Here is a 15,867-nt window from a genome sequence, read left to right on the forward strand (position 1 = left end):
AAATCATAATATCTTAATAAGCAGGTGGGGATAATTTCTATTGAAAGTTCAGCCTTGATCAAGTAGTGGAGCAGACTTGATGAGCTGAACTTTGTAATTCTGCTCCTCTGTCTTGTGATCTTTTAATTACATAACAATGCACCAAAATTATTCCAAGGCTTTAGTCATAAATTATCTTTTTTCTTAATAATGGATAAAATATCACAATTCCTTCAAAAGTAACCAAGTTTTTCATACATAACTAAGCATCTAGGAGAAGATGGGAGAATGGTGTTAAGGGAAAATAAATCAGTCTTGATCAATTGGTGGATAGACTCAATGGGCTGAATGGCCCAATTCTGCTCCTATGTCCTTCAATCTTGCGTTATTTTAAATGCATAATTAATACAGCAGAATTATCTCAAGGCCTTAATGATAAATGATCTAGATTTTATCTTATTTTGTCTTTTAAAATTGGTTAATCTATCATAATTCTTTCAAAAGTAACTTAGAATTTTCTCAAGGCACATAATTAAACACCTTGATGGAATGTAAAGATAATAAAGGAATTGTTGAGTATTGGTTGTTTGTTATTTGTAGTTGGACAATATTTTCTCTCATAGCTGCAGAGTGGCTCCCCCTAATGTTACACGTTCCAGTGACTCTCATCCTGCTTTTCCAAAGTATATTAACCATTTCTGATGTGAATATCATCAGCAATAGATATGATGACTTGGTATTATAGACCTTCGGTCAAGACTTCATACAGATTTATAGTGGTTAATTTTAAGTAATTTTTACAGGAATGTATGCCTTTATCCAATAATCTGCAGCTGACATAGTTTAACCAAAATCATCCAAGTGCACTATGAAAGGTGGTTTCTTACTGATAAACTTGCCACCAAATACTGAATGAATGACCAGTGGCAATTTTGTTTTATAATATTTACTGAAAACATGTGTTTTAGCTGCGAGGCAGGTAAGTTTGGCTGGCATCTGAATGTCAGTAACAAAGCTGCACATATTCCTGTGCATGTTTAGGCATAAGATTCCATCTGGAGGTGTGCAAAGTCCATGACACAATTGAGTATTGTTAGCTGACACTACTGACATAGGTCAAACCTAGAGTGCTTTTTGACTCCTGGTAAATGCAGCCGCAATTACACTTGGGTCAGTCAAGGTCGTCATTGAAAGCCATTTCCTTTTAGTATAGTTAAGAGAATTTAGCAGTTATAATCTCCAAAATGGTGATGATCATCCATTAAAAATTAAATTGAAAGCGAAGATGCGTGTTTGGCGCAGAGGATAAAGGTGCAGTCACACAGTACTGATTGAAGCTACAGATTGTACCAATATGATTTCTTGTTGATATTGCTCCTGCAGGATTCTTATCCACGTTACCTAAAATCACAGATGTACAAGAATTTACTAGAAACCTCCATCATACCTCAGGAATCCAAGAAAAGGTATGTTACGAACTACTTTAAGTCGCAAGTGTTTGGGTGAAAGGCTGGCCTGTTAACAGGTACTGGTGGTAACTATTTTTGGTTTGCTTCAGCTATTCATCAGAATAAATATCATTATTAAGTTTAATTAAACTACTTTGCCAGAATCAAAATCAGTACCAGACTATTTTAAATTGAATGCATGCATGTGAAAGTACGTGTCCAAGCCGAGCTCATCCCATCCTCCTATGTTTGGCCTTTAGCCCTGAACCTCTCCTCTCTACGTACTTACTTAAATGGCTCTTATGTGTGGCTAATGAAGCTGTCTCTTGTTTCTGATCTTAAACCCATGTCATAGCTTTTACTAGCCCCTCCATGGGGAAAAACAAGTATATGCTGTCATCCTGTTTATGCCCCTTAAGTAACACATCAGGTCACCCTTACAACCTCCTATATTCCAGGGAATAAAATCCTAGTCTAAGAAACCTCTGATTGTAACTCCTCCCTCCACCCCCCACCATCTAGTCAACATCCTGGTAAATCTTTCTTTCTAATGTAGTTCCTTCTTTCCTCCAACAGGATGACCAAAACTGTATACAAGTCTCCAAGTGCTGCCTCACTGATCTTGTATAACTGCAACATAACTTCCTAACTCCTACATTCAGTGAAGGTCAGCGTGGCAAACCCCTTTTTCACAACCTTACCTTCCTATGACGCCACTTTCAGCAAACTGTTCCCTTGTAATCCTAGGTTCCTCTGTTCCACAACCCCTCCAAGGGCCCTAGCATTATAAGTACTTCACTAACTTGATCTCCCAAAGTGTGATACCTCACATTTACCTGGATTGAAAGTCATTTGCCAATCCTCTGTCCACATACCTAACTGCTCAAGAACATCCTCTCCCTTGTAATTTTTCACACACTGTATATTTTCCATGGTAAAATCATTTTCTCAGTTTCAGTTTTACAATTAAATCAGTAGAATTGAAAAAGATGTGATTGCATGTATTACTTTGCTCTTATAGTTTTAATATTATAATGAATCCATAAACTTTACTGGCCTTTTTTCAATTATTGATATCCAATTAAAAAATCAAACTATATTTTCAATGTTTTGACTCACAGTACAGTTTTGTTTCTAAATGAGAAAAGGTAATGTTTGCGTCTGTGTTTGTCTAGTGTGTTTCCATTCACAAAGTGGCATCGGCAACCCAACCAAAACCCGTCGCAGACTCCACAGCCTAAGCAGTCTGATGGAAAAGACAAGGCTGCTCCATCAGGAACAGTTTCTCAGGTTCAGAACTAATCACAGCATTTTCACCGTGTTCATTTTTCTTCAGCATATTCATTTGCTAATGTTTTCCCATGTATTCCACAGGATTATGTTTATACATTGAAATATTTTATTGTTGATCTTGTTTCACAGTATTGGACCTTCAGGTTTTCTTTCAAGTAATTGTAAGTTGTTGAAAACCAACTGAATAAAACACTTAACAAAATAGAAAATGCTGCATTCAGCAGTCAGGTAGATTCTGTGGGGAGAAAAGAAACTGAACATTTCCTGGACTTGAAAATTGAACTGTTTCTCTTTACACAGATGAGGCCTATTCAGCTGAGTGTCTCCAGTATATTCTGGTTTTATTTTAAATTTCCAGCATTGGCAGTCATTGATTTTCATAGAGACTTAAAATCATTTGCTACTTTCAAAAAGTAATGGGTGAAATGTGTATTAAAATGGCCCTCAAACATACTTTGATTTGACCTTTTGATAACAGCACATGACCGGCAGATTATTTAAGCCTTTGTTAATGTTCCAGGCCTCTGTTGGATCGGAAAGAAAAGTACAACATTGGCTTCCCCTTAATGGTCAACACTGAGGGAGTGACACTTGTCATTCAGTGCTGATACAGCTCATGCACTTTTGAATAAAACTTAGTTCTTCAGTATTTTTAACCTGTTAATCTATCCCAATTAATGAAATGTGTCAGTGTAAAAATCATATACAAAAATAAAGTGAAAAGGGATAGGATTATAATGCAAAGCATAAAAAGCTTTAGGACAAAATTACTAACTTCCAATTTTTAAAATAATGACAATAATTATACTCTTAACCAAAAGAAACAACAAACTTAGGTTTAATTTTCATTCCCAGAAAAACTGTTTGTCTTAAGATCAATCATGCCTTTTATGTTAACTTTTTAATGTATTAGTTGTAACAATCTGGTATTTTTATGGAAAGCTGATGGATATGTACAGTAAGGTTTGGATCTTATTTGCATTTCGATGCTGACTGTATTGATGAAATCCTGATCCAAAAGCAGAGAAATAGCATGTTTTGTTATTTCCATATTTAACTGTGCATGTGTGGATTCTGAACTCTGTTTCAAATTTACTTAAATACTAATGGCAAATTATTCTAACTGTAAAATCAAGACCAATAAGATCTCCAGAAGGCTGCATCATGTGTTAGTGAAGTGAGAAGATTCAGTTAAATCTTACTTTTTCATCTCCACTGTTGAGTAGAGCACTCTGCATGGCCAGACAACTAGTAATGAGCATGTCAGTCAGTCAGAATAGCTTCTATTTCCAAACTAGGTCTTAGACAATCAATTTCTTAGTTAAGTTGTGCACTATAAGAGGAAAAAGAATAAGATGAAGTGCACAATTTTTGTTCATCTTAAATCTTGTGCACACAATATTAGAGTTAATTGCTGTGGTGTCCTTAATTAACTAACAGCCTAATAGCTCAGACTGAAAAGCTCAACCCTATTAATTTCTTTATAAATTATTGATGTTCACACAACTGGACAATTTACAATTTATTTTGTCTGCTATTCATCTTACTGCAATATGTTACAGATATTAATGTAATGAAACCTTTGTTACCCTTACATTTTAAGTTCATTGTGCTCTCACAGTATTAATCCATACATAAATGCTTATTCAAATAAATATAATTCATTATATCTTTGTGTTTTTCTCATTTGTAAATGGACATTTTCTGCCTATGTAACGCTTACACTGTAGAACTCATGAGTCTCAAGTTCTATTAGTCTTTCTCCAAAGGTAGTATCTTAATTATAGCAGGACTTAAGCAGGCAAACAATCAAATGATTATTTAATCCAGTGTGTACAATTCAGTAAGTTCTCTATTTATAATAATTTCCTGTTACATTGCTGTACCTCAAAATACTTCTCCTTTCTTTTATCCCTACAGCTATGCCGATTTTCCCACCCTTTGGCAAACCTAGGAGTGTTTACTGGAACAAATATCCCAGATTATTCCAAGGATGAACCTTCCTGGTCCCATTCCAGCCTTCCCTCATTTTGTCCTGGAACCCTTCCAGCTGCAACTTCCCCTTCCTCTAGCTCCATGGACCCTAAGAGGTTTTCTGTTTGTTCCTCATTTCTATTATCAGCATGTAATAAGGGTATTATTATAGTGTTTAGTTTATTCTAAATATGAAAATTCCTTCACTAGTGTATTCAAGATTAGCACAATAGCATTTCTAAGATCACATGAAGTAAGTCAATTTTTAAAGAATATGTTCACTTTTTTAGAAAAAGGTACATCGTGTTAAAAATACTGTATGTATGCCAAAAATGAACAAAGAAACAGGCAAGTTATACTGGTGGTCAATTTGCCCATAACAAAAAATGTAAATGATGATCCCTGGCATTTTATACTCTTAACAATTTCTAGTTATTTACTGGATTTGTAAGTTGTTGGCCAAGGCAAGGGAAGCATTCGATCTTGGACATTTACAAGTACCAGTTGGTGGTTGAAATCACTGCCTCACATTTGATTTACACTGACTTCCGTCAAACCAAATTTGCTGAAGTGTAAGGAGTTGTTGGATTATATTCAAACACACTCATTGCTAGAGACCAGAAATGAAACATCTCCTCTAGGAACTTTCAAAGTACATTGCTACAGGTTGCCATTAAACATATTGACTGAAATGCTTGGGTAATGCGTGAAGACTGCAGCTTGAGCGATCCAAACAGTATCCAGTTTATCTGGCAACTTCCTTCCTGATTTGTGAAACAGATTGCTTCAAATCCTTCCAAAGCACTGCTTAATTGGGCAATGAAATCTTTACTTGTGATGCTTTGCACATTTTTGGTTACGTACTTTCATGTGTTTTTCATATCTATCTATTCTGCCAAGAAGATCCAAAGTGATCAGAAAGAACCAGCTACGATACCCAAAAACTGAGTATCTAGTTAAGAAATTCATCGGCTATTATGGCTCCCAATCTAGCATAAGACTTTCTTTAGATTTGCCCTTGTATGAGCTTTTTCGTAGGATATTGCTGTTACTAGATCATGTTGGTATCAAGTTCTCTATAGAGCATCATGGACCTATGAGAACAGGAAAAACAATATTAAATATCTCATTACACAATCAAAAAGAATTGTTAACAGTGCAAAGTCAAAGCCAGAAGTGTAAGTTAGTCCATTCAGTTCATAAGGAAAGCTGGAGTAATAGTGTAAGCTTAATTTTTAGTGAAAGCATTGTTTGGCAATAAATAAGAATTTTCTCACATTTCATTGAGAAGCTGAACATTGAAATGCTGTTGTATACGGCTTGGAGTTAAAGTTATATTCTAACTTGCCTTTTCTATAGCTTTGATTGTTTAAACAATTAGGAACATTTTATGCCACTTCCAACAAAAGTCAGGAGAACTGGTTTTGTATTCAAATTGAATGTAGAGAATAAATTCAAAGCATGGGTGGATTTTTGGCTGACCTAGAACACAGAGCAGGACCTGAGGCTGTACATACAGCCAGGATCTGGTGGAGTTTGTTAGAGAAATGGGGTTGTAGCAAAGGACTGAGCCTGGTGTTGGGAGTTGCTCTCAAGCAGGAAAGGGGGTAGAGATGGCAGGAGTTGATGGAGGTAGTGAGCAAGTGATGGTATTAGATGATTAGAAGTTGTATGGAGGAAGGTGAGTGGCAGGATTCTGGGAAAGGAAGGTTAAGTGGCAAATCACGGATTGTAGTGGCTTATTATCCAATGATGAAGGCAGTAGACAGGCTCTAAATAAAAGGAAGGAAGAGTTTAAGGTTCTCTTAAGTTTCTTCTATCAATCCAATCAGATTAACTAAGGATTTGGAAAAATCATTAGGAGATATTATAGGTGCAAAACCTTTAAGATATGATACACTCTTAATGTTTTGTAAAGATCGTAAGCAACGTGAGAAAACTTTGGAGTTAAAAGCTGTGGGAGAAAGGAAAGTAGCACCAAGGAATTGTATTGAATGACAGTGGCTTTGGAGAGTATCCGCTAAGATGCCTCTCGAGGTTTCTATGAACAAAATTTAAAATAGTTGAGTGAAAGTTGTGGATGTTAAATGTTGAAAAAGAATTTGTGTTGGACGAAGAACAGATAGCTTATCGGTGTTGATTAAATTTGATGGAAAAATGGTGTTGGATAGTCTTAATTTAGGTTATATGAGTTATCTGTGCCGCCCTCCCTGAGGTGTTTTCTGTGTTCGTGAAGCGGCTGTGTGTAAGGGTAAAAGGCAGTGTGGTAGATGTGGTGGAGAGCACGATTATAGTAATTGTTGAGAATTGCTAAAACAGTAGCAACTGTGGAGAAGAATAAAGTTCTGCTAAAGTAGGGTGTCCTGTATATAAAAAAGCTGTGGAAGTGCGTGTTCAAGTGGTAATGGGAACATCATATGCAGAGGTTCTGCAGAAAGTACAGAAGAGAGTATCAACGTGACCTATTCGTATCCAGAATACAGATAAATTAAAGTCATTGTGTAAAGTGCATAATTGTATAACAAAGGAGTTGTTGGTTGTTGATAAACTAAAGTTTGTCACTTCTTAGCCGATGTGGTAAATTGCACAGCACAAACAAAAGTAGGACGGAAGAAATTAAAATTATATTAAGAACTGCAACTCTAGAAGTTATAAACTATGCTTTACAGGGATGAGTAAACAATCTTCAGACTTCAAAAGAGGGCTGTTAATGGTTTTTTAAAATCTTACAATGGAATGCTAGAAGTTTGTTAACTAATTTATTGAAGATTTACCAAATGAACCTGATGTTATATGTGTAGAGAAAACCTGGTTGAAATCTTGTCTAAGTTTACAGTACAAGGTTATGTTCCTATAAGGCACAATCAGAAAATGGGAGGAGCAGCAGTGGCTAACTTCTGTTGAAATGGGATAGTACATAGAATTGTGGAAATTGTAGTTTATTCCTCAATTGTGGTTGAAATTTGGGGAAAGAATAGTAAAGTACAGAAAGTAATTTTTATAACCTTTGTGGAAGTTTTGCACCTGATATTTTGGAAAGTGTGGGTGGAAATAGAAAATAGAAGGTCATATGGTGTGGAGATTTCAGTGCTTAGAGTACTAATGTGGCGTCGTTGTGACACAAATGTGAATGTGATGATGGTGGAAGACTTTCTAGGAGAAAAGTGTTTTATGTGCTTCAGTTGGAGTACAAGGAAAAATCTGTTCAATAACACTGTTTCTGCTATAGATCTTACGCTGGTATTTGAAGATAGAACAAGAGTGTGTAATTGGGAACTGTATAATGATACAACAGTTGGGATAATTGTTTTCCCATTATCTGTACAATGGGAATATATGTGAATCAGAGGAAAGGTTCCCATATCTCCAGATGGATTTTTAAAAGGGTAATCTGGGATGTATCTGAAGATTTATATGAAGATAGATGTCCTGATCATTTGGTTTTGGAGGATATCAAGTTGAGTCCAGATGGGGTACTGGGCCAAGTACTAAAGACCTATGCTCATCAACAGGCTCGAGTGCTCACCGAGATCTTTAATCTCTCACTTTCGCAGTCTGAGGTACTCAACTGCCTCAAGCAGGTTTCAATCATACTGGTACCTAAGATGAATGTCGTAAAATGCCTCAACTAAAGTGATGAAGTGTTTTGAGAGGTTGGTGATTAAACATCAACTCCTGCCTGAGCACTGGGCTGTGATTTGCCTACAGGCAGAACAGTGCACAACAGATGTCATTTCATTGACTGTTAACTCAAATCTGGAATATCTGGACAACAAAGATGCATACAGCTTGGCATTCAATATATCATCCACTCAAAACTAATCAATAAGCTTCAAGACCTTGGCCTTAATACCTCCTTGTACAATTGGATCCCCGAATTCCTCACCATTTTGAGCACATCTACACAGAGCATTGTCACCAGAAAGCAGCAAGCCCCATCACTAGATTATGACCTCTTTTCTATGCTGCCATCAGGATGAAGGTACAGGAGCCTCAGGACTCACACCAATGGGTTCAAAAACAGTTACTAACAATCTGGCTCTTGAGCCAAAGAGGATGACTTCACTGACTGATTTTACAAAAATTGGATTCACTTTCAGGGACTTTTCATTTATCTCATATTCTTGATAATTTTATTATTGTTATTTTTTCTTTTTGTATTTGCACAGTTTGCTGTCTTTCACACACTGGATCTCCGGGTTGTTTGTTGTGCTCTTCCATTGATTCTATAATGGCTATTGGATATATTAAGGATGTCCGCAAGAATATTAAAGAGGATACCAAAAGTTTCTTCAGATACATAAAGTGTAAAGGAGGGGTGAGAATGGATATCAGCCTGCTGGAAATTGGTGCTGGAGAGGAAGTATTAGAGGACAATGAAATGGCAGACAAACTGAAAAAGTATTTTCCATCAGTGTTCCCTGTGGAAGACACTAGCAGTGTAGTGGAAGCTCCAGACGTCAGGGTCATGAAGGTTGTGAAGTTACTATTACTAGGAAAAAGGTTTTTTGGGAAATTGAAAGGTCTGGAGGTAGGTAAGTCACCTGGATCAGATGGTGTACACCCCAGGGTTCTGGAAGAGGTGGCTGAGAGATTGTGGAGGCATTAGTAATTATGTTCCGAGAAACACTAGACTCTGAAATGACTCTAGAAGACTGGAAGATTGCAAATGTCACTCGGCTCTTCAAGAAGGGAGAGAGGGAGAAGAAGGATACTATTGACCAATTAATCTGGCCTTTTTTAAGGATGTTGGAGTCAATTATGAAGGATGTCTCAGGGTACTTGGAGGCACATGATAAAATAGGCTGTAGTTTCCTCAAGGGAAAAACTTGCCTGACAAATCTGTTGGAATGCTTTGAAGAAATAACAGGCAGGTTAGACAAGGGAGAATTGGTTGATACATACTTGGATTTTCAGAAGGCCTTTGACAAGGTGCCTCACATGAGGCCACTTACACGCTATGAGCCCGTGGATTTACAGGAATGATTCTAGCATGGATAAAGTAGGATAAAGGAGGCAAGGAGTGGGAATAAGGGGAGCATTTTATGGTTGGCTGCCGGTGACTAGTGTCGTTCCACCGGGGTCTGTATTGGGACTGATTCTTTTTGCGTTACGTATATCTCAATGATTTGGATGATAGAACTGATGGCTTTGTTGCAAGGTTTGCAGACAATATGAAAATAGGTGGAGGGGCAAGTAGTTTTGAGGAAGTAGAGAGGCTACAGAAGGACTTGGACAGATTTGGAGAATGGGCAAAGAAATGGCAGATGGTATACAGTTTTGGGAAGTGTATGATCATACACTTTGGAAGAAGTGAGAAGGTTATTTTCTAAATGGAAAGAAAATGCAAGAAAAACTGAGGTGCAAAGAGTCCATGTGCAGGATTCCCTAAAGGTTGATTTTGCAGGTTGAGTCTGTGGTGAGGAAGGCAAATACAATATCAGCATTTGTTTCAAGAGGACTAGAATATAAAAGAAAGGGTGTAATGCTGAGACTTTATAAAGCACTGGTGAGGCCTCACTTTGAATAGTATACTAATAGTATATTAATATTATATTATATTAATAATAATAGTAATAATTAATACTGATAGTATATTATCTACTAATAGTATACTAGTATACTTAGCTGTATACTAATCTGGATTTTGTAAAGGAAGAATAACCGTGGACTTGATGTCAAGTTTGGAATTTGATATCTGTAAGGCCCAAGTTAATCAAGACTCAGTGGTGGCACTGAGTAAACTTTCTGAACATCAGAGTTTTCTTTGATGTTCAGAAAGTTTATGACACATTATGGACACATTTGCTGCTTAAACTGGAAAAGATGGGAATAGGTGGTAAAATGTTCAATTGGATTCAAGATGTTTTTATGTGACACGAAGATACAAGTTAGTACATAGAACTGTATAGCACAGGACAGGTCCTACAAGATCTCAAGTTATATGATAAATCTCATAAACAAAAGTCAGTGGTAATGTTTCAAGGTGTGTGGATGAACAGAAGACTTACATGGAAGGCATGTGTGAATAAAATTCTGGGGAAGTGTATAAAAGCCGTTAATGTATTCAGGTGCTTAGTTGGGTGTGATTGGGATGCGAGCAGGTCACTTAAATGTATATTGTTTTAATCAAATCTGTCTTTGATTATAGATGTGTTGCTTATGGGTCAGCCTCACCAGCATCTTAAAGCCCCTAGGTGAAGTTCAAGCTTAACCATTCAGATTATGTTTTGTAGTGCTATTAAGTCAACCCAAATTTTGTGTTACTGATAAACATAAGTGAAGTATCTTTGCATCTACCGTTAGCAGGTTTATTGGCTTAGCGTAAGAGGACATAAGGTTAGGCATCCAATTTTGGCAGCATTAGTAGTGTTGGAAGCACTGCATTTGTAGGGTTTTCAATCTTGGGTGGATGGGAGATTAATGGGCACAAAATCATGGGTTATTTAATATGGATTATGGTCCCAGTACTGTATAACCCTTTCCATTGCTCCTCCATGGTTTTTCTTTTTGTCTGTGGTTGATTTAAGCCTTCAAGAAAAGACCAAGGTGATGAGTTTTTGTATATCAGTGGTGCAGGAAGTTCAACAATATATAAGACAGATATTATGGCTTTTTACAGAGGGTTTAATAGATCCAGTGACAGACCATTCAGGTGCTTCTAATAATGTTCCAAAGTTTTGGGTGACCATTAAGAAAAGATTTATCAAAATATAGGTATTCACATTTGAGATGCTATCATTTTAGCCTTGGAACAGGTTGAAGAAGTACACCTTGATTATGTATTTCTGTACTCTGATTTGTTCTCGGTTTTGACGTCTATTGAAACAGGTATTGCAAATTGTAGGTCAGACATCCTTCTTGAGGTTGGACAACATCTGTTGAGGCCGTAGGATCTAGGCTTGTATATCCATTTCTTTTGCGTTCCTGCCTTGTCGGGGTGGAAGAAGATGAAGTGGCAGACATTCTAGCCAAGCAATCACTTAAAGTCAAGGACACAAACGTAGTGGTGCCTTTGCATAAAGAGGAGGTGAAAGCCATAATTAAAAAGTCTATTTGATTACTGTGTCTGCAAAGTTGGGATAAGGAAAAGAGAAAATGGCATTTTTCTAAGATTCAGGAGGTAGTGGGAACTCAACTGGGAGATGAGTCCAAAAGGAGGAAGAAGTCATACATCCATGTTTATGTATTGACATACTAGGTTGAATAATTCCCTGTTTAGAATTAATATGAATGACACTGGCATTTGTAGAGAGTGCACCTGTCAAGAAACGGTGCAGCATACTGTTTGAATGCAGTTCCTATGAGGTGCAAAGGAAACATCTTCTTGCTAAATTTACATCTATGGGACAGGTACAGTTTAACATGGAAACTTGGTTGGGATATTACTGCCATCATAATGTATGTGTGAATTTTAGATGTTTTGAGTTTTTCAATGGGATGGAGAACATACTGGTTATACTTCCTGTTTCTTTGCCCTCCACTCTACCTCAGGAGGAGGTGGTAATGCACCTTGTGTTGGTCTGCTAACTGCTATTAAGCTTTACAAGAAGCAGCAGAAGAATTCAAAGCATATGTTTGAAGTTCAAATTTAAAATTACTCATCTGCATGATGACATCACTTCCTGACAGAAGTGCTGCATTTTTGTATTTCTCTGTGGCCCAGCCGGTTTCATGCAGTTTCTATTTGTAGGAATTTTAGCCATCACAGTTTAAGCACATGCACTGTCAATATAAGTTTATTACCAGTTTTGCAAGAAATAAGATATTCTAATAAAAGGTGAGTGTTTTATTCCTTAACCTGTAATTTATTGTATATCCTTCAATGAGACCAACTTCAAACTGCCTTATATTTGTAAAACAACAAATGTAGTGGCTGTGGTGATTTTATGGAATTAACTACTAGCCAAAGATACAAATGAATTCACCAGAAAGTCCACAATTAAAGATTGGATTAATATCCAATTAGAAATAAAATGCAGTATTTTAAATACCAAGATAGTTCTCAGACATGACCCCGTGAGGTAAATATGACACTTTGTCATTTTAATCACAACTTTGCTGCAACTATTGAAGTTGATATCACTGTGTTTGTACAGTTCTGTGGTTCCAGGCAAAAACAATAAAACTTAGGGATACTCAGATTAGTTTCTAACTTCCTGAACTACTTACTCACAAATGCATGTGCAGGAAGTACCTGGGAACATTAGTTATTTTGGATTCATTTCACTCTGAACTGTACTTACTAAAATTCATCCATTTTACCGGAATTTAAAATTCCAAGTAGCATAACATGCCAGGAAAAATCAATAAAAGGATGTTTATGGAAGCAACAGGTGAAGCTGAGTGGCCTGTTGAGGGATACATGCTGTACCAAGTTATTAGTCAAAAGTATAGTGTATTGCTATCATGAAGCAAGTATATGTGGAGATATTTTAATTAATTAGCTGTACACCTCATTCACCCGAGATACTACTGAAGACTGCCAAAAGCATAGTCTAATGAGAAATTGATTTCAATCAAGAGGTGGTTACCTGTACTCAAACAGCCAGCCAGAATGGAAACATGATCCCTCGATTGTGGAACAAATGCTTTAAATTGAGGAGTTTTGCTACTATGAAGTATGCGTGAATCTTTGGGGTCCTCTCCTAGACTTAGTTGGATTATTGGCTAATGGTATCATGGCTAACAGGCTGCTTTGTAGCTTACTGGATTTTTATCCAGTTCAAAGGTAACGTTGGCTTCAAATAATCTGTAAAACATTGGGGTTTTACCAAATGCTTTATGATATTATGCTGTGGGCTGGTGTCCCTTTGGTAGCATTGGTGAACATCTAATCAAGTAATCAAACTCAGATGGTGGACACAAGATTTACTGCTGCCTTCAACAGAGTACAATGGTTCAGGGCATCTGCCTCCAGAAAGCTGTTGTAGAATGTGGGTTTAAGAAAATGCATCTTTTTCTGTTTCAAGATGTAGCAAAAGAATCAGGCATACCAAAGACAGAGTTGGTATTTTTTGCTGATTGGTGAGTTTGCAGGTAATTTGTGAAGTTTTACCATTGTATTAATGGCTCATATAATCCTGTTTCTGGTCAGGGCAGAGAATGTGAAGTGCCTTTACTTGTATAAAATCATGCATTTTACCTCAGAGTATGTTTCAAACAGCTGCAGTATTTTTCTTTAATAATGCCTCCAATTAATGAGACTATTACACCTTATTTTGCTTATGTATTTTCTAAAATTATCCACATACAACAATGTAACATGGGAACACTTGACATCTGCCATAGATTTTGAAGATTGTAATTTGCTGTGCATGATAGAATAGCTATAATTTGAACTTTTAAATTAAAATGAGCAGAAAATGCAAGATTGTTAGCTGGTTCAAGAAAATACAGTATTTAGGTATTAAATATAAATCTCTAATTCTTTGATTTAAACTACCTGATAATAAAATTAATTCATTGCTTTTCCTAGTCTGTCTCAGAATGCAGCTAACGTCTCCCCAGAAGCTCAGAGATACCGACAGCATGAAGATGCAAGCACCTCCAAGGGTCAGCAATTTACAACAGAAATGGATGAGTTTGGATGGAATACAAGATGTTAGGAAAAAGCCTAGAATGTGGGAGAAAAGTGGTTCATTTTTGTGAAGTGCCTTTACTTACATAAAAAATGCACTCTATAGTTTTATCTTAGGAGTATGTTTTAAACAGCTGCAATATTTTCCTTAAAAATTCACAATAGTAATTTTTATAGCAAACTGTATGAATATTCACCTGATTAATACTTGTCATTATAAAGCTATTTAATTTATAAAAGAAGTTTTGTATAAGTATATTGTAAATTTGAGAATTTAAATATACGTTATACATTGATATTGACTTGTTTTGCATTGATTTTCAATCTCAAACTTCAAAACTTACATCCAAATAGGTCTCAGCTACCTTCTATTGATTAAAACTCATAGGAAGGATTGGGGTGGGACGTTTGTAAGGAGAGGGGAAATATGCTTTGTGTAACTAAAATGTAATGCATGTTATATCCAAATTGTCTTACAATTGTATTCAGAGACCATGCCAAGGAGATGTTCTCCATATAAGGTATTCAAGGTCAGAAATGCGATTAGAATTTAAAATAATACATTTCCACTAGAAGATCAAAACATTCTGCTGATGGCTTATATAAAGGAAAATTTGAAAATGCCATCACTGTTGTAATTGCTCAATGAACTGAACAGTAAATGATAGTAATGGCTGTTAACTATAGGAATATTGACCAGACTCCTTTTCAGCAGTGAAGTGTTCACTGTTACAGTGGATTATAATGATAGTCTATTACTGATATCCATATTATAACTATCACGTAGTAGGCAAAAGATCAGTAGATTGTACATCAATTTTAGATTTGCCTTCAGTGTTTCAAAACTTACATGAGTGCTAGCCAAAATGATCACTGATAGCTGATCTGAAAATTGGTAATGAATCACCAGGAGGGTGGTGAGTGTGGATGCAGGTTCAATTTCAGCATTTAAGAGAATTTAGGATAGGTACATGGATGGGAGCAGTATTAATGGCTGTGGTCCAGGTGCAGGTCAGTGGGACTAGGCAGAATAATATTTGGATATGGACTAGATGGGCTGAATGGCCTGTTTTGTGTTTTTGACTCTGAGGGGTTTAGAAGGTAATATTTGCATAGAAGGACAACACTGGAATAGAAGACAATTAACAAAATCTTTACAGACAGTAATACTGAAGAACATGACTTCTGTAAACTGTGAACTTCATTTTGACAAGAGGATAAAAAGTCTAAAATCTACTGCTTTGGAAGGATGCTGTATATCTCCCGTTCTTGATCCTTCCATTACTCAGCCTGTTGTGCAGTGTATCCTTAAGAAATTGATCAAAGTTCATTCATGGTCAAAGTATGTATACTTTATACAACCTTGAGATATGTCTCCTTACAGGCAACCACAAAACAAAAAAATCCAATTGTTCCTTTTCGTGCCTTGTGACATTCTTTTGCTATTTCCTTAGCATTTGTTTTTGGTGAGGCTGAGTTGCTAGGTCGATGCTCAGCTCAGCATGGGTGGAAAGTGGGCAAGGAGCCAGCTGGATTCAAACCCGGGACTGTTAGCCTCGAAAGAGACCCAATAGAAGCCTTTAAAACAAAAGA

General features: G+C 36.6%; 1 protein-coding gene across 1 annotated transcript in view; it reads left to right on the forward strand.

The window, feature by feature from the left end:
* Positions 1 to 14,475, forward strand: part of rgs11 (regulator of G protein signaling 11) — a 135,872-nt gene extending 121,397 nt beyond the window's left edge. The window contains exons 16-19 of the mRNA XM_059979415.1: positions 1,363 to 1,445; positions 2,603 to 2,717; positions 4,641 to 4,810; positions 14,173 to 14,475. Of these exons, the coding sequence (XP_059835398.1) occupies positions 1,363 to 1,445; positions 2,603 to 2,717; positions 4,641 to 4,810; positions 14,173 to 14,302 (498 nt within the window). The 3' untranslated portion in view covers positions 14,303 to 14,475. The remainder of the gene's footprint in view (positions 1 to 1,362; positions 1,446 to 2,602; positions 2,718 to 4,640; positions 4,811 to 14,172) is intronic.
* The last annotated feature ends 1,392 nt before the right edge of the window (positions 14,476 to 15,867 follow it).

The sequence above is a fragment of the Hypanus sabinus genome, chromosome 9, assembly GCF_030144855.1.
Source record: "Hypanus sabinus isolate sHypSab1 chromosome 9, sHypSab1.hap1, whole genome shotgun sequence".
Lineage (NCBI taxonomy): Eukaryota > Metazoa > Chordata > Chondrichthyes > Myliobatiformes > Dasyatidae > Hypanus > Hypanus sabinus.